This window comes from Monopterus albus, unplaced genomic scaffold (assembly GCF_001952655.1).
Source record: "Monopterus albus unplaced genomic scaffold, M_albus_1.0 scaffold237.1, whole genome shotgun sequence".
In the NCBI taxonomy this organism is placed as follows: Eukaryota; Metazoa; Chordata; class Actinopteri; order Synbranchiformes; family Synbranchidae; genus Monopterus; species Monopterus albus.
The window spans coordinates 799,729-819,336 of NW_018128117.1; the positions used below are offsets into that span (position 1 = coordinate 799,729).

The following is a 19,608-nucleotide window of genomic DNA, read 5'->3' on the forward strand; positions in this document are numbered from 1 at the left end:
CTGCTCCATCTTTCATTCATTCTGCAAGCGGTTTCACACAGCTGTACAGGTAGAGAAAAGATCTGCCTTAATACTTAATCATGCTATGGAACAAACTGTATCGCTGCATAAAATATGCTTTCTTTATATTTGTGTTGTCTTCTAGTATGCTTATTTGTCTGCGCTATGATATCTTACTGAACATATCCTCACTTTACCTGGCTGTAGGAGAACCGAGAGCGAGAAGCCGCAGAGCAGAGACGCAAGCGGAAGGAGAGCATGCGCACTACAGCAAAACGGCGCTCCACAGTTCCCAACTCACGACCTGAGCCTGAGTGGGACTCCTGCAGCTTGAACTCGGCCTTACACAGCTTTCTGTCCACCGCTCCAGAAGGATTAGCCAGATGTAGGAGAAACATGATGCCCCCAATTGAAGGATCCCCCTCTGACCACAGTTCTCAGACTGTTCCATCTGAAGAAATATCTGAGGCTACAAGAGAGAGGCCTGAGAAGAAACAACCCAAACTGCAGAAAGAGGATGAGCAGCTTGCAGGACTGGAAAACAAAGAGGAAGCTGAGAAGATGCGCGAGGTAACTCGAAAGGTGCTTCGCTACCAACGCAGCAAAGGTCAGCTTGATGGAGACAGAGTTTCAGGCACTCCATGCCGGTCAGAGCGAGTGCAACACAGTCCAGCTACTCCGAGTACTCCTCAGCCTAGAACCAGAGACTTCTTCTTTGCCAACAATGGGGAGTTTGGGTCCCCGTGGACTATCCTGAGTCCTTTTGTTTGCCCCCGAAGGAACACCCCACAGAGAAACAGGCAAGCACACCAACAAAGACTGTTCTCCACACCTGGATTAGAAGACCTTGATGATGGAGTCTGGGAGAGTGACGACGGCAGTAGTCTTCTAAATGGTGCCATTCGGGACAGCCAAATATCTCATTCTGGTTCTGCGTCTCTTCCTGAGTGCCATAGCCGCAGGCCTGTGTCTCAGGGTCCAGTCCTTAGATCTGTTTCTATGGATGAAACCAGCAGATCTCCAGCATCTGGATTCCGGCTGGGGAACCTCTTTCAGCGAAGCAAATCTCAGAGGTCATACTCCTCTGGCTCAAGGACAGAAAATACGCAAGAAGGAACAGGAGTCTATCCTAATCATATAGACGGTCAAGTGTCCACCTCTGGCTTCATATCCTTCTTCAGACGCATTGGTGGCAGAAGTAAACCTGGTGATGCAGAAGAACAAGGGTTATGATAATTTTATTTACAGACAAATTTATGTTTTAAACTGTTTTGTCTTTTTTTCCTGTTGTGGTTTTATCCTTTAATGTATCCAAGGCAAATGGGGACTTGCTTTGAACTGTGTAGGTCTTGGTTTTTGGGAGTCAAATCACATTCAAAAATCAGCACATCTTTCTTTTTTGTGTTTATGTGCGCAATAAAGGATAGCATTGTCTTTTAAAAATGTACTTGTATGTGGATTACCTTACTACAGCATTACATTTAAGTGTTATTCACTGCTTTTCAGATTGAAAAGTATCCTTTTCCACCCTTATCATAACATCCTTGGAAGTCTGACTGGTGCTAATGTCTCCCTGTGACACCTGCTCAGTTTCTAGGTGGTTACTTTTCACTTCATCTGTTATTTCTTCTGCCTTTCTAGCAGGAAGGCAGTTGTCTACTCTTAAGTATACACACTGAGGTAACCACAAAGACAAACATCCAGATTCACATATTATTTTGAATTTCAGATTTCTGACTGATTATGTCAACATGTGTCTAGAAAAATTGAATAGGACATACTGCTGTTGATGAATCCATGTTGGGTTTTGCTAGATACTCTTGGCCTCCAGATGATCTGCCCATCACTGTGCCACCAAGGTGTCTCTGCTCAGCAGTGGCTGGGATTTTGTACAGAAAGGAAAGAGAGGCCTTCAGCTGTGTTACTTAGGCAACAGGATTTGTTTACATCAATTTCATTTCAGCTCTCACAGTGTAATAATACTTCTTTGAGCAAATTACTCAATACAGGCTGCTTTCTGGCTGTTGTCCTCCCATATCCATCCCTCCCTCCCACTAGCGTGCACTCAGTGGGGACTTTTACAGTTGCCTGGCATTTCAAGTCCAGAGGCACAGCAAATAGAATAAAAGGAGTTTGGAAAGCATATAGACTATATAGCTGGGTTTGGATGAATCTCCTCAGTAAGCATGCAGCTCTCCTTCATGGTTAGAGATCTTTGTTAACCAAACAAAATCTCAAAGCTTGGCCTTATACACAAGCAGAGATAACTGTATGCTACGTGGAGTGAAGCGTTATGTCACCAGCGAGTCAGCGACTGGCCCGTCTGATGTAAGATGAGAGCTCCAGAGCACAATCACGCTTTTGTGATTGTATGTTAACTGCAGCTGAGGACCATGTCATGCAAGTCAACTCCTGAGGACTTGAGTTGATCTGCCGTCTTTGCTAAGTTGCACTCTCATCAACTATGCATTCAGAGAGAGAGAGAGAGAGAGTGAAAAATGAGAAACCAGCATGAATAGAGAAGAGAAAAGAGGTGGGTAAGGGAGGCTTGGACTTGGGGAAAAAGGGAGGGTGATTTGGAAGTTGTATTGTGAGAGAGCATTTAAGCAAAGAGAAAGAAACTGGTACAGGAGCAAGAACTAGATGAAAGGCAAGGGAACCCAGTAAATCCTGTATAGTGACAAACCCTGGATTGTTTATTCCTTTTTATGTGGGAACTGGACGAAAAAGGTAAAATAATATTGAACATGTTTAAAGAACGCATGATAACAGCTCAGCTAGGAAATATGAAGCATTGCCCTAATATTTACTGTAAATGTTTTATTTATTTTTGTTCTTTTAGACTGTAAGCTCAAAGCATTAACCACTGTTTAGAAAAAGTCATGCAGAAAAAATATTGTCAGCTCTTTAGTAACATGACAGAGGAGCACACTGTGTGGTAACTATAGTGGTTGTTTGTGCTATAAACTTAATCTGCTGTAGCAGCTCTATGGTCACTGAAGTGTTTACAAGTGTTGTAATTAGATTTGAGGTTGGAAAAGAAAACTGAAGATTCTATTTGTGAAAAGAATCCACTCAAATGGATTTTCACAATTGCATCTTATATGTTAATTTAGGTTTTCACCTCTGAGAGGGGAAATAAGAATGTTAAACCTGTGACAGCCCTCTGGTAAATGTGTCTCCAAGGTTTTTAATATGTCATCTATTTGCTGCTCTTCTAGGATTCTGTACCTGAAACCTATGAAGAATCACATTTAGATGATACAAATAAGTGGGAGGTTTTAGGAGCACCAAGTCAATAATACCTGAAATGAATGATTTTTCTTCCATCTGATAAGTAATAAACTCAGAATAGTTCAATAAATGACCCCGACGTGATTTGAACACGCAACCTTCTGATCTGGAGTCAGACGCGCTACCGTTGCGCCACGAGGTCATCTGCGTCAGTTCATCAGGATAACTTTTCATGAACCTGGATATCTAGTTCTATACGTGCGGCTATGTTCTGTAGATTTGTGCGCAATGTTTGATATTCTGAGTCGTAAGCTTTTGCGCATATCAACCCGTTATTTGCTATTTGTATTTGTTATAGCTTTCTGTTTTGGCATTTGCGCGCTGTTTCATAGCTTTCTGTTTTGGCATTTGCGCGCAGTTTCTCTATAGGCGCGCGTTTCTTAATTTTCACACAAAAGAAGATGAAAAGCTGAGGTTGTAATGCTACTTTGCAATTTTATCTGCATGGCGTGATTTTTTTTGCCCCTCCTTGAACCGCCACCTTAGAAAATGGATGGGTGGATGGATGGCGTGATTTTGTCCTTAGTCAGTCTTGGATTTTGATTTATGTTGTTAAACTTTAATTGGTTCAGTGAGACATGCAACATCAAATCTTTCTTAATGAACCATGTCTATTTCAGATGACTGAGAAAGGCCAAAGAAAAGCAGAAATACAGATCTGAAACATGTTCAAGTAGGAATCCATAACTCACAGCTTGAGACTGATTGAATAAATGTGTTTAGGTTCTAGGACTACCTTCTTTGCTTGCCTCTTTGATGTTCCCAATATGCAGCTCAAAATAAGGAGCGCATCCCCTGCAGCTGTGCTCAGTTTGTTTGCAGTTCAGTTGTTTTAGGTTTGGCAGGTATGTCTGTTAATCTCAGCTGTTTCCTCCTTAGGATTCAGGTGTTTTAGGTTTGGCAGGTCTGTTTGTTAATCTCAGCTGTTTCCTCCTTAGGAAAGAAGAGGAGCATCTGCAGAATAGGACACTAACCTCCATTAGGGACCAGCCTGTTTATAGGAAAATGTATGGGTAAGTACATGCAAATGTAAAATCAGTGGGGGGTTTTTTTGTTTGTGTGTTTGTTTTATGCACACATTATGCAGTGTCTGTTGTCTGACCCTGGCCCCAAAAAATGCTAATGTCAGCCAGAAACGACACATCTGAGCACCTTGTATGATGGTTTCTGTATTCTATACAATCATCAAGGTAACACAGTCATTATATTCATCAGTCACCTTAATAGCAGCAGTTATGTTTTATAATGTAGAATTTAGGTTTGGTTATAGAATGCATTACAGTTGTGAGGATGTCAGATATGATAGTTCCTTTCTTAAAAATGGAGTTGCTTGGTGGCGATATTATTGTCCTTCCTGTTCCAGCTGTAGCCACTCTGAGTAGGATGCATGCTGTTCTCTGTTTACACTGATGAGACGGGTTTAAACATCAGGGAGTTGGAGCAGTGCAGGGCACATTGATTAGCTGGGTAAATGTTACTATGATGTCAGCAGGTGTTGTTGTTGTTACTGGGCAACAAGAAAGACTCAAATTTTAAATGTGTTAATTGCTACTGTTACTCTGACGAAGCAGAATAAAAATATATCCAGCTTGTACAGCCTTTTCCCTCACTGCTGCAGCCAAAGCTTCATTTTCTGCTTGAGTCTACCATTTACTTAATACAGACAATGAAAAATTTTGGAGTGGAGATTTTAGGACACAAAACCAACTGTTACCATCACTGCCGTTTAGCAGTGGCATGACATGAAAACTTTTTATTGTACTCTTAAAAACAGTGTTACCCTGTTGTTTCCAGACATGATGGCTGGGACCTCTCAGGGACCATGCCAGTTGTTTATACTTCACACTTTTGCTGATGATTTTCCCAAAGCATATTAGACATTTTTGTGCTAGTTCCCTACTTTCTAGATCCCCGCTGTTTTCCAGTAATTTCAGTATCACCTTACACAGAGTCCCTCGAAACAAATAAACCATTACTGTAAACATAATACTGTTGTTGTGTTCACATATAATATAATAATGTAGTGACGTGTAGCTAACTCTGGTCCTGAATGTTTGAACAGAGTTGAATAGTCAGTGTAATAGATTCCTAAATCTTAAGCAAAGTTTAATTCTCTACACAGTGATTGTTTTTCCCTTCTGGCATAAACTGAAAGTAACATCTGCCTACAGAGGTTAAAAGGTCAGTGTGAGAACTTGGGGTATGTTTGGAAAACGATCAACAAGTGGACATTATAGAGATATGGATTGAACCACAGGGTGTTGACACCATCTTTTGTACTCCAGCCATCACATTCTAATAGCTTCCATATACAGTATATGTAATGTGCATTCATATGGAGATCTTGTATATTCTGTATGGGCTGTAATCACAATGAGCATGTCATGACTGGTCTGTACACCAATAGTGAAATATCCCTATAATAGAGTAGAGTTTTTAATCACCTATTAGAAACAATTTGGGATGTTGCTGTATATACATGCAGTATGTTTAAATATATTATATTATACTTGTTGATTAATCTTCATGCAGTATTTCCCATGCAGATTTTTAAAAACATAGAGAACACACACAGAGTTTGTCTACATACTGAGTCAAAAGCTCGTCTATACATAGAGGGTTTTCTAAACCTGCAAAGACCAGCTTTTATGATTAGCAGGTCAGGGATGAGAAGCTAAGTGGACTGTTTCAGAGAGAGAGCAGCCATCTGCTGCACTGGATGCAGTCTCCATGGCAACATGGGTGCAGCAAAATCCTGAGAAGATGGTTTGGTCCCCACCCCCATGCACATGCATTGGGGAAGGACAGTGCTCATGCCTCTGCTTTCCACACACACACTGCAATAAAAATGTTATAGGCACAAACAACAAAAAAGAAACAATAACCATATTGTTGGTTGTCCTTGGGAAGAACTTAAACCGTGAGTCCCTAAACATATCCCAGCAGGATTTGGTCATTTATCTTGTATCTCCTTTCAGCAACTCTGCATTTACAGGGAAGAGAGAAATAGATATAGACTGGTTGCCTGTGCTCACAGTATCTCCTATGAAGCTTTGCAAATTTTCTGTTTGAGCGCTCCTTAGACAATAAAAAGCAAAGGATAGGTGAAGGAGAGAGAAGACAGGAATTGAAAAAGTCTCTGTCTCTTTGTTGCCATCTCCCCCTTACTTTCCTCATCTTTTACACTATTGGACAATCCAACATCCTCCCATGTTCATAACAGCCAGTCAGCTTGTACAATTTCACTGTATCTCTTGCCTCCTTACAGCCTCTCTCTCTCTCTCTTTCTCTCTGTCGCTTTCTGCCGCTAGCACACACATACATGCGCTAAAGCCAGAGTCTGATCACACACATATACACACCCTATTCCTGCCTGCCTTCTAAGAATCTTTCGCGAGGTGCTTTTTGCTTTGACAATGTCGGGTTTTATGGATGGATATTGCTCCCAGAGGAGGAGAATGCGCTGAAATTTCCTTTTCCCTCTTTCATCTGTTAGGAACCTGCTGTAAGTACATCATTTACTTCACACTTGCTCTCATTCTTGCTCTGCCATGCAATCCCCACTATATTATTCATTCACTATTTGCATCCCACACCTTTCTCCCCTTGACAGAGAGTGCCAGCCTTTCTCCCTCTCATGTCTTGCCTCTCTATGCTTTGTCACTCCCTTCTGTTTTGCCTCCCGCCCATTGGTGAAAGCATACACCCAAAATTGTCTCTATGCAAAATAATGTTGTAGACCATTGACTGACCTGTGATGGGTTTGTGCTTTGTAGGATAACCTGAAAATATATGCAGTGTGAGACACCCTCTGTAAGGCTGGCTGGAATGAGATTATAGCTCAGTGGAGGGATGAGGTGCAGTTGTCTGTGATGGAGGAGTGATGTGCTGAGACTCTGGTGGGATTGCAGACTGAGGGACCTTCAAAATAATAATTGTGGTGTGATGCAGCCTGTTTGTGATTTGCTTTTTTTTAGAATATTGTTTGCATGGAGTATGTAATAACTATTATGAGAGCTTGTTTAACTGAGGAACTTTAAACATGTGACAAAAATCAGTGATTTCAGATTACATGCAATACAAAGCATATGCTTTGAACAGAACTCCATCAGGAGACGACCTCTGTAGATGAGGTGCTGATGCAGAAAGCTGTCACTAGGCTGGGATTTTGAGCTCACTTGATGTACATGCTGACTCAAGTACCCACTAATTAATAGTCCAGCAATACAAACAGGAAATAATAGAAAAAACTAGAACAATATGTGCTGCTCTCTATGTCCTCCTTGCAGACTCGATGAGCTCGGAGGTGTTTGTGCTGCTATGGCTAACAGTGTCTTAAATTTATTGTACACTCTGCATGGTCAAGCAAATGCTGTGCAAAATGTGCTTTTATGCTGCTTTGATATGAACTCAGCAGAAAGCGAGAACAGTCTGCATGACAAGACTGCACTTTGGCACAGAATCAAACAACTACAGAACTCATTAATTCTAAGTTTAACTTTGTTTGAGTCTAAGAAGTCTGAGTACAGTCTAACGCTAGAAGAGACAGAGAGAGGTGTTAAGAGCCTCAGGTGGGAATTCTGTAAGAGTCAGGTTAATTTATCTAACCCATGCCTTTAATGACTTTTTACTGAGGTTTAATTTTTATCAATTTGTCTAAACTTTCACTCTTTTTCAGAATAACCAGAGCTATTTGAAAATTAAGATTTGCTTGACATTAATAGCGGCAGTTAAGTTTTATAATGTAGAATTTAGGTTTGGTTATAGAATGCATTACAGTTGTGAGGATGTCAGATATGATAGTTCCTTACAGAACAGTTATTTGACTAACCAGTGTAATATGTGTGATTTTGGTGAAACTAACAGCAAGTATGGTCTCACTGTGCTTTCATACCTGGCAAAAACTGATAAAGCACAACAGCAAAGATTTACTCAAGATGGCTTTTACTCATATTTTACCCAAGGTCACTGTTTTCTTTGACTTTGTAGGGGTAGAGGCTCAGTGACTGAAAAGTTCACTGAAGCATTATAACCAATGAATAGCACAGACAGCTACAGCATTTGTTGCAGACTACTATTTATCAAACCAATTGGTTTGTGTGCAAGTCTCACTTTAGTCATGATCAGTTTTTATGTTCATTTTATGCACAACAAAAAATGTGATGTTTAAATTGAACTGGTTGGCTAATTACAATAGATTCTACAGGAAGCTGATGTCTGACAACAGTGTCACCCACAGAGTCTTGTCCCTTAAGTATGTATGTGTGACTGTATATGCTTTTATGATACATTCCATGTTCATGTTTGTTTTATGGACATTCAGGTTTTCCAAAGCATATTTACTGGGTTGTGGTGAGGGTTTGGTGAAAGCTGAGTGACTGAGCTGAGAGAAACACTGCTGTCATGTTGGATATATTTAGACAGATCTCCTGGGGTCTCAGTATGAGCACTGACCAACTGTGCCATTTCTCTAGCCTTTCAATAACATAATAACATCTGTAAATAAAAGCTATGTAGTTCTTTTACCTAGTCTAGTCAATTTCTGAAATCAGTTAAACATTTTATCATCCTGTGAGAGAGTGAATTTTTTTGCAGACTGATTTTACATTTACAAAAACTGTATGCACTATCTCAATACAGTGTTCCAAAGACGGCTACGTGCCTGTTTCTTATACAACACTAGATGATTTTATGTACAGGGTCATGTGCTCAGGTTATTTTTCTTTCTGTTTAGTTTAGTCATCTTTGCCTCAAAGAGAGAGGAGTTGTAACTAAAGGTAAGTTTATTTCACATGACTAAAAGGGAAAACAATGTACAGGCAAATTAAAGTCATACAGGGAGGAAGCCAGAAGAGAGAGGACTGAGGGAGAATGACCTTTTTGGTCATATGACTCCATATTTCTTGATCAGGGAGACAACTGCTTGTTTGCCCTCTAGGCTTACAAGTATACAGAAATTTGCATATTGATGCGTCAGTTCATTATAAGCTACGATCTAAAGGTCAAAAGAAGATACAGTATATCAGCTGGGATTAGCACTGGCCTTTCCATATCTCTGCAAGTGAAGAGATACAGTAGGCTGTTCTATAATAAATACAACTGGCAGGTAGATTAGTTACAGTTGCTGATTGAGTGCTGCTTCTATACCTCACGAGTGTCACACACTCTCCCAGACAGTGGCACTGCTATTTCTGTATTGACAAAATAATAATCATAAGCCCGAGTTGTCCTTGCTTTATACTGCTCTTTTATATAGGGCAGAGAAAATGAAGGATGTGGTGACTGTGGTAGCTTGATGATCAAATGTTTTCACAATGTAAAAATGGCTTTCACACACACATAGTTTTGGCAAAATCTGCCTAAAGATGTCTAGCAAATATATTTGTGCAGTTTAAGGTTATAGCAAAACATGAATACAATGTATTAAAAAATATATAGGGCCAATAAGGTTAGATGACAAGAAGACAATGTGGCGATTTACTGTGGATTGATGATGGAGCATTAGTGTCAGAGTCAAAGTCAAAGTGTTTATTTGTCATATGCACAGTTAGGAAACATGTTTCCCTGTACAATGAAATTCTAGCTGCTCAGAATGCTGCTCTTGGATTAAAACCATGAAACCACTTGTAATCAGCTTTAATCTGTGAATAAAAGTAAAATACACCCGTAACCATTATATAAGTACAGTTAGGCTGAAGAGGAAAGCAACAGGTTTGATATTTGAAGCACTCTGTCCAGACCTGTGCACAGAGAAGTCCTGACGCCCTTGTTGTTTATGTGCTACTTTTTCCATCGGCATGCTTCTGTGGTAATGATGCCCTGCGAGAGTTGTTTACACCTGTGTATTTGTGTGCGTGTTTATGTGCTGGAGTGTGAGCTATGTGTTAATATGTTGATGTAGGCAGCTCCTGAGACACATTCCTGCCCGGCGTGGCTCAGACCAGGCAAGCTGATCATTTAGTTGTGCAGAGCTTGACAAATGTACAAATCATAATCAGCATGACAAACACAGGATGGAGTTTTTAATACCCTTAAGTAAATGAATTTCCACCCTGTTAGGAATCCAGGCCATAATGCACAGTTAATGATTCAGTGATGGGGGTTTTCTTGATGACTGTTTAAAATGAGCAACAAGTAGAAGAAAGTATTTTATTTCTGACATCCTTCAGTTTCATCTCTTGGATTCTGGTGTGTGTTAAGTGCTTCTGTTGTGATTGATGAGCTTGTTTTCTGCATATTTGACTTTTGCATAAACAATGTTTAACTTTTTTTCTTCTACAAGCACCCAGATGATGTCAAACACCTAAATTCCCCAAATATCCCAAAACATAATCACACATACAAAGACATGGAAGGTCTGTTAAACTTGAATACCTGAAACATCATGGTCATGTGGTCTGGTTTTTATACCATGTGACATGGAACTAGCAGTTTATGCTAACGTTAATGTTCAGCTCAGGGCATCTATATCCTCAGTTATTTAAAGAAACAAATTATTTCAGGATCAGCTCCTCTACCCTCTGGTACATGCTCCTCTTTCACTGAAGTATTCTCTCTGCTGAGAGAGGAAAAGGGTGAGATAGAAAAAAAGGATTAAAAAACTGTGTTAGCTTGTGCTAATGTTTTGCATACTTCAAGTACACATGCAAGAAAAATGAAGGTTAGTTTGTCTCATATTCATAATTCAGTACAAATAAGAGCAGAACAAAAAGAGAGAGCTTTTTGTCCTGAATTTGGTCTGATATGAAGACATGAGCGTGCACACTCTGCATCATGTACACTAAGAGCATGGACCCGAGTCTCCCTGTCTTCTGAGCTCCCTGTGTATCTGTTTCTCCAAGCTCAGTGGAGTTGAGCTGCTGTTCTGATGTTTGCCTTGATGCTGATCATGTCAAGAGTCTCTTGATGAAGTTCAGTTTGTAACAGAATGACTATGAGGGGAGATGGTATGAATTTATGAATGCAGCAGGCACATAAACTAATTTAGTGTTTTGGCTAATTTCAGATAATAAAAAGGTTCAACAACTTCTGTGCATATACATATTGTATAAGGTTCAGGTGTGAGTGACTTACAAAAAATGTAGAATAAGTTATGTGTGTCACATAAATACAAAACGTGTAAATTTATGGGCTTTTAATGGAAATGTTTTGAACAATCCTGATACATGTGTGAATACTTCTTTTCTTTGTTGGCCTGTTTTGTATTTATGTAAAGCAAATGGGGCAGTCAGCACACAATTTACGCTCACACACCTGCTTTCCCTGAGGTCATCTGTGGTGTAAAGCCGGTTGGGTAACATCACCCTGTGACTTGCATGCACAGCAGACCTGTGTTACTATCATCTACCACTAACATGTCTCGTCAGTACTGTATGTATATAGTCACAAATGTTTGCAGAGCCCTATAATGTGTAGGTATGGTGCATTTGTGACTAATTTCTGACTTATTATATAGTCACACATGGTAAAAACAAAAATGGTAAAAATTCTGAGGACATGGTGGCAGTGCTTTGTGGTGTAGTTAACACTCTGATGTTTAATATGTGCATTACATGCAGTGGGGACTTATGGAAGAAGGGTCATGTAAATGTTTAGTATGTGGATTTTTTAAAATGCTCCTAGTCATTACTATGCTGGTCATCCGAGAATCCCAGCACTTTTTCACAGTGTGTGTGCAGCTCAGAGCACGTGCCTGCCAGTGGCGTGACGGAATGAGAACTGATAGCTCTATATATAGAAGTATGTGTATGGTGAGACTTAAGACTGGACTGTGCAGAAGAATGGAAGCTTGCTGAGCATACTAACAAGGATTGCACAGGCTGGTCCACACAAGCCACCTATTTGCTGTGGGTCTCTATTCTTATAATGGTGTTTTTGTGAAGAGCAATTTACTCTCAGAGTTTGGTGTGTGTGCTTTTGCATGTTATTAGTGTAAGTTGAGCAGCAAAGAAGGAAAGTGGGCTATATGATTCAGACTGAAACAGCAGACTGTGTGTGTGTGTGTGTGTTGTATACACAGTATCTGTGACCCATCTTCCGCTTTCTAATCATCACTTTTGCTTCTCATCTGGTTCTTGAGTCTTGTTCGTGCTTCCTCCTCCACATCTTTACAAGTTGACTTTTTCCAGAGATACCAATCATGAGGTTTGAGAGCACAGCAGGCAGAGGTAGGAGGAAAGAAGACTGTGTAGGCAGAGCTCATCAAACATAAGATCAAGCAAAAATAAATAAATAAATAAATATATATATATATATAACAAGGCATCAGGTGTGCAGCACTGAGTATAGGAACATTATTGGCTGCAAGAAAAAACAGCAGCACCCTTAACCCTTGTTCCTCACTGTCACTCGTAGAGAAGCTTTCTTGTCATTTTTTCATATAATGTCTGACTTTCACAAGGCACAGAATAAAAGATGGTAAATCAAACCATCTGAAAACTATGTGATTCTGTGAAAATATAATTCCTTGTTTACTGCCTGAAGTGGGGATGGATTTTCTTTGTGCATTTCTTGGGCAAATTCACAATCATTATTGTCATTACTGCTTCATTTAATCTCTTACTTACCCTGGGGCAGAACTGTTTCTTTTGGCTGTCGAAACTGAACAAGGCACTGACTGCTGCATTGAGTTTGTTTCTAATGTTTAGCTTGTCTCTCATAGCAAAATATAGTCTTTCTGCTTAGTTAATTATATGTAGTTGGAACCTTTATATTATTTTTATTTAGAATAAAAAGGCAAATTCTGAAAAATACATGTTTTAAATATCTGAAAATATGTATTATAATACTTATTTTCTGATATATATTCTTATCTTAGACTCGCTGTGGATGCCACTGGTGGTTCATCTTCCTCCCGTTTAATAACTGCAAGAGTCCTGATAAAACTGTTGTTTCAGCAGAATGCACAGTGGTGAGCCAATAATGCTGTCAAGTGCTCACTGCAGGGACTACAAATCTTTTTAAAGGCTGCCCACACTGCATTTAGTACAGTATATTGATCATGTCAGATACCCTCTCTCTAATTACTTATTGTGGAGAATGAAAACAAGACACTCTATTAGACTGTTGTATTCAGCAGCAATATGTTTGTGGCTGTTGGTTTAATTTGCAAAGGACAGGCATTAGATCTTGTAATTACTTTTGTTTGTTTAACAGGCATATATACTTTCATGACCACAGTTGTTCCTGTTAGCATAACACAAGTAGAGGAGCTCAGGATGCTGCAGGAAACACTAGCACGATGGTCTGTATGGAAGATTCAGTAACAAATTCCCTGCAGACATCAACTGATATGTCATTCTGTAAGCAGCATTTTCATCCTCTAATCCTTTACTTCCTGCTATTAAACCTACCACAGCAGTCTGGACTGTGGTTTATAGGCTGAGGAACTTTAGGCATGTGTTCCAAATTCTCATTTTAGGTTTGTTTTTGAAGGTGACATCATGAATTATAGGGCTGCGTAAGTGTGTGTGTGCTTGGCCAGTTAAATAATGATAAAACTATAACTGGAGGCCAGATGATCCAAAGCTACAGTAGTTGCATCTGTGCCTCAACATCCTAGTTTTGAGTGTGCACAACATTTCACAAATTAAATAATTAGGCAGCAGATAAAGGCCTAATGTGCATTATGCTCCAGGGTTCAAGTTGTTGTCTTTCCCGCTTTGACAGCTGCACTTTTCTTCTTCTTCTTGTCTGTTTCAATCTCTACATCTCACTCCCTCTGGCCAGTATGAATTGTTGCCCTATGACTCAATCCCTTGTCCCTGCTAGTTTAAGTTTCCCAGCCAATCAGAGAGCGACAGTAGGCGGCTGTCCAATCAGCTGATCCTTGTAAACAACACTGACAGTAGGAGGAACTTTCAATTTACAGCCCCACCCTCTGTTGTCATCCCCGATCTGTCCTTTCCAGCATGTGTGTGTTGTGTTGAAGAGGAAAAAAACACGAGAGAAGGAGAAGAGAACAGTAAGAGTGGTCAGCAGAGCCGGGGGGGGAGACGAGAGGGGAAGTGGGCGTAAAAGTCTGGGTGTGTGCTGATTCTTCAAATGTTACACTGGCGTAGCACAGAGCTGCCATGGAGCCTTCTAGACTGAGCTACTCCACTTCACTGACAGTACGTAGTCTTTCTGTCAACTCTCTGTTTGTCCTCATGTTCATACAGTTCATGTATGTATGATCTTACAGTATCAGTCAGCTATCACTAGTGTGGAGTGTGTGCGTTTGTGCATTTGTCCAAGTTGTCACCACATATTAACTGTCACTGTACAGGAGAATGACAGTGAGCAGAGAGCTCCCTTACTGATTAAACTGTCTTCCTGTCCCTTTTCCTAACTGCAAAGATGATGTTTAATTGTTTGTTTTGTCAGCTCCACTTTTTCCACTTAATTTCCTTGTGTGTGTTACAAGAGATACATATAAGGATCATACTTTACAGTAAAATTAACAGTACATGTTTGAGTGATGAACGAGACAAAGAGAACTGTTTTGTATTGTTGTTGGGACCACAGACCTGAGTACATAAGATGTCCATGCACAGGAGCTTACGAGCTTGCATGACTGTCACATGTGTGCATTTCATGTTTCAGTCAGTCTGATAGAGCTGGAAGATACAGAGCTTTATAAAGACTTGTACATTTTATACATCCAATAAACTGTGAGTTCAAAAGAGATGAAGTCTGTGACTGACACTGAGCAGATGGTTTTAACATCTATGCTACTCTTTTTTTTTTTTTTTTTGCATTTCAGGTTATTGAGAAAAAAAATCTTATATTGAATTTATTGCACTTCAGAATCATATTCTACTCTGGGCTGCCAACAGAAATGTCTTTTAAATATAACCAAGAGTAAACAAATGGACCCCAGCCATGTCATTCTCCAGCAGCCCTAAGACCCACAGTCTTATTTTAGCTTCACTGTCATTGCTTCCTTGTCTACCCACTAATTCATGTCTAAATTTAGACAGACGTCATTACAGAATGATGATATTAGTAACAGTGCAGAAGGAGACTTGCAGAGAAATGTTAGAACTATACTGAAGTATACAGTACATCCTGTGGTTGATCCCTCTTTAATTCTACATTCTGTTGAGAGACATTCAAGCTTCTTTTCATCAGAATCCCACAGAGACAACTGGATACTCTTGAAGGGCCAGTTTTTAGCCCCGGATTAATAGAGAACAATACATATTTTGATTTAGACAAAATGTAAGCTACTTTCTTCTAATGATTTCCCTGTGACACCCTTGTACCATACCAGTGTGTGAATGTGACATGTTCTCATGGTTGACAGCTTAAGACGTGACCTTTACCTTCCCAAGCTAGTGTGTCATTTGACCCACTTTGAGAGACTGGAAAGATACAGCCTGGCTTTTACCCAGGTGTGTGTGCTGTAGGCAACAGCTGACAATGGGACATGAGCAGAGATGGGACACAGAGGACTGAGTGGTATATAAGATCCAGCAGTGACAGATGTGCAGTCAGGGTGACAGTCTGGTGGGGGATGATGATTTTCATGTTTGTGTCCTTGTCATCGAGTGTGTAAGTTTTTATGTTCGTAACTACATCTTAAGGCCAGGCATGTTTGTTTGAGATACATGCTGCTACTTGATAATCCCTGCATTTGCATGAGTGTATGACTGTGTCTGACACATGAATAATACATGTGTTGACCTACTGAGAAATGTGGCTAGACTACATTAGTAGTAGTATTCAGTATTCATCAACATTACCCATTTTAAGCTTTAGGTAAGATAAGGTGAAACTATTATCTACTATTACACATTGTCAAGGCCTTTTGTGACATTGCACACAAAAAAATCGTTGTTGCAAATGACATGTACATTATGTAATTCAGACTTTTTGCATAGTTAACACCTGATCTTCCTGCTTCATTTACACTAGGTGCACAATGAAAGCATGCTGCTGTAGCATCTTTACCATCCTCCTGTAATTACTATCCCAGATGTGTTAGGACTTGCACTAATGAATGTGAAAGTGGACCATGTTGTAAACAGCATTGTTTGTGTTGCAAGGCAGGTTATCAATACCTTGCAGCTGTTTCCATAATGGATGAGATTATGTGAGGCAGGGGCTCCCCTGCTCCGCTCACCTCATGGACTTCACTGACGTATGATTTGCCATTTATTTAGTTTAAATTTGTGCCCAGCAGAAATATTTTATAATGTTGAATATACATATTAATACATTAATACATATTATTTAATACACTGACACAATTCTGTGTTTAAAGGCAGCATCAGTTATCCAAATGAAAGGAAGTGTGTGTCCACCAAAATTAAAAGGCAACATAATAACCTGCTATTACTCTTTTAATACATACAGCAGCTAAAATAAACATTTTTCATCTTTTAATCTATGTGTTTATACATTATTGAAGGTGACTGAGTGTTTTCACTGTCTTTGTTATTTTGTTCTTATTTAATTTTGTATTTTATGTAAGCACAGATGGTTCAGTCTAGAGGCAATATTTCTACCAGTAGCAAATTAAAGTTTAGCAGTAGTGAGACATCTCCAGTAAACAGAGACAAACTGACAAAGATAAATAGAAGGAAACAGATAACTCCACACATTCTGCTTTCAGTCGTGTGTGTGTGTGTGTGTGTGTGTGTGTGTGTGTGTGTACCTGGCACTACTTACACTGTGGCAACCAAAACCTGTTTACACACTCACGTTGTGGATCACAAAATTTTAGAGTGACGTCTCAGTTTAAGTTTTGGGCAAGCGTTATGGTTAGTCAATAGTGGTTTTGGTTAATAACAAGTCCCATGGAGTGTGTATTTTTAGTATTGTTTCCTGTACTTGTGTAGCCAGGCAAGCTTGATTTAAGGCATTACTGTGTTTTTTTTAATGAAAGGCTTCTGTTTAACCACAAACAGCATTTACTGCGTATTTGCAAAGCATTTAGCTACTTTTATTTTCCTGCTTTGGTATTAACTGAGATGTTAATCAAAAGCTACGCACATGATCATACTGGTTTGTCTACATCTGCTGCTTCTGTGATGCATGTTTTTGTTTCACACAGTTCTGTTTACTCCGCAGTTTGTCCAGCATTAACCAGGAGTGCCTTAACAATGGGCATGTTTTATAAGGAATTAAACAGCTTTGTTAACTTCAGTTCCTGGCACCTGCTGTGGGAAGTTTAATGAGCACTAACGTTCCCTAAAGTGACACCTTTTACAGACCAACATAGGCAAATATTCATGCATTTATCTCTGCTTTTCTGCAGGTTAACTGCTGTCATTGCCCGTGGCTTTAAGCATCCTCTGCCATGGCGAAGCGTGAGGCCGGGAGCACCAGCCCTGTGGTGCGTCAGATAGACAAGCAGTTTCTGGTCTGCAGCATCTGTCTGGATCACTACTGCAACCCCAAGGTCCTGCCCTGCCTGCACACCTTCTGTGAAAGGTAACTAACATTTGTGCTCTCTGTTTCAGTGACCACTGGCAAAGTAACATGATTATCTACATTGCCCTTAAGTGTCACCTGACACAAACTTAAGTCTCTGCTCACACTGTAAGCTACATGTAGTTTTTTCTGGCCAGTCGGAGAAAGTGGTATGACACAGTTTTTACCTGCCATTACTTGTCCTCCCATCCTGTTATTAGAATTCTTCTCATATTTCTGTGCTCCCTAGTAGAAAAAACCATTCACACTCCCATTCACACCTTTTAGAGTCACCATTTAAACTAACATGCATATCTTTGCGCTATGGGAGCCAGAGTACGTGGAGAAAACCCACACAGGACATGCAAACTAAAAAAAAAAAAATCTTAAAAAAGAAACACCATAATGGGCATTGTTTACTGTTTTGGACATTTATAAAATCAGCAAGTGCTCGTAGGTTGAGAGACATGTGCCCATCTGACAGAACTTTCCACCACATAACTGTGTGAGCCTTTTGGTCCCCAGCTGACTGTGTGTCTGACGAAGTAACAGTAACTTATGCAGGCATCATAGTGTTACTGTGGCTTTGACAGAGCGGTAGGTAGACCAGGACTTTTCAAAAGCTCATAACTGCTGTTTACCAAGGCTTGGTTGATAACACCGTGCATGGTGTCCTAAATTAAACAGAATGGTGTTAGTATGCAGCCCAGGCAGCTGCCAGACATCCTTGTGTGCAACAACAGAGACTTACTGTCTAGCCAGCTAATTAGTGAAAACAGAAGCTAAAGAAAAACTAATGTATGTAATATGCTGGATGGCAGCCAGGCCTGTCAGCCAGAAATGTGATGTGATCTGCATATTGCAGCAAAGTTTTGTTGACTGTGGGCTTGGTTTTAGACTTGATGCAGGCTTATGTTAACTAGATTGCCTGAACCTGAACATCTCCAGCCTTTAGGGGCCGGTGGGATAGATGTATGATGATGCTAGGTCATAACCCAAAACCTCCCTAATACTCCACACACACAAAAATGCAGAAACATAAACATTACTGTGTGCACAAAAATATATTTTCCCTGAAGACTTTTTATTTGTGCCTCTGGTACGCAGATTTGTTCGTCAGAAATGTAATTAAGACAAAGTGTGTGTGTTTTCTCCTGAGGCAGTGGGTCCTGTGTATTGACTCAGATTCACACTTTTCCCTTATTTGTTGTGTGTAGTGTTCTTTCTATTGTATTGTATTGAATATGTCTGATAATTATACACAGAACAATGCAAATGAACTGCTTAGCTGCTGTATATTTTATACTCTAACTTTTGTGTTCTTTGTGTTGACTCCCTCCTCAGTTGTCTCCAAAACTACATTCCCCCAGAGTCTCTGACACTCTCTTGTCCAGTGTGTCGGCAAACGTCCATCCTGCCAGAGAAAGGAGTTTGTGCTCTACAGAACAATTTCTTCATCACTAATCTAATGGAGGTTTGACCCTTAATCCCCTTTTCTTAATACTTCAAGTTAAGACACAAATGTGTTAGGACTGTCAAATAATCATAAAACTGAAAAGAGATAATTACTTTTTCTTCCAATTGCACTACATCAAGCTGGCATCAATGGCTGGACATACATGGAAAACAACTGTATCTTTCAGTTAAATGTTTTTCTCTTTAACATTAAAATTCTGAAGCGGCTGCTATGCTATACTAAAATGCACTATAAGCGGCAGCTCTTAAGCTGTATTTCACTGTCTACAAGGAAGAACATTTTAAACAAGTTCATTAAACCTTGAAATCAAGGTTGTGATCATACTGTGTTAATAGAACTATCAGGATTACCCCAAAGTTGATTTGAAGTTGGCTAATAAGGAGTTTGTCACCTTTTGCCACTGCCAATATGGCGGGCGGGGTGGGGCAGGGGGCTGCTGC

At 39.9% G+C, this 19,608-nt stretch overlaps 2 protein-coding genes and 1 non-coding gene across 5 annotated transcripts in view; 2 read left to right on the forward strand and 1 right to left on the reverse strand.

Moving 5' to 3' along the window:
- The first annotated feature begins 6 nt into the window (after positions 1–6).
- On the forward strand, positions 7–1,438 carry LOC109971889 (uncharacterized). The gene is made up of 2 exons (XM_020620442.1): positions 7–49; positions 208–1,438. Exon 2 carries the CDS (start codon positions 259–261, stop codon positions 1,231–1,233), a length of 975 nt encoding a protein of 324 aa, XP_020476098.1. The 5' UTR covers positions 7–49; positions 208–258; the 3' UTR covers positions 1,234–1,438.
- Positions 1,439–1,447: 9 nt separating this feature from the next.
- The window catches only part of LOC109971890 (tripartite motif-containing protein 3-like), a 25,362-nt gene continuing 7,201 nt past the window's right edge, over positions 1,448–19,608 (forward strand). Inside the window, exons 1-4 of one of the 3 annotated variants that reach the window (XM_020620444.1) lie at positions 1,448–2,730; positions 4,233–4,307; positions 17,537–17,712; positions 19,036–19,165. In XM_020620444.1, the coding sequence (XP_020476100.1) occupies positions 17,579–17,712; positions 19,036–19,165 (264 nt within the window). In that variant the 5' untranslated portion in view covers positions 1,448–2,730; positions 4,233–4,307; positions 17,537–17,578. Of the gene's footprint in view, positions 2,731–4,232; positions 4,308–6,598; positions 6,800–14,208; positions 14,406–17,536; positions 17,713–19,035; positions 19,166–19,608 lie in introns of those variants that run through there. The other 2 variants (XM_020620443.1, XM_020620445.1) reach the window with 2 other exon arrangements.
- On the reverse strand, positions 3,365–3,436 carry trnaw-cca (transfer RNA tryptophan (anticodon CCA)). Its single transcript has one exon. It is a non-coding gene; the product is annotated as a tRNA-Trp (tRNA).

What these genes read in the sequence shown, in the direction of transcription:
- LOC109971889 (XM_020620442.1), top strand. Translation starts at nt 259, where the DNA reads ATGCGCACTACAGCAAAACGGCGCTCCACAGTTCCCAACTCACGACCT.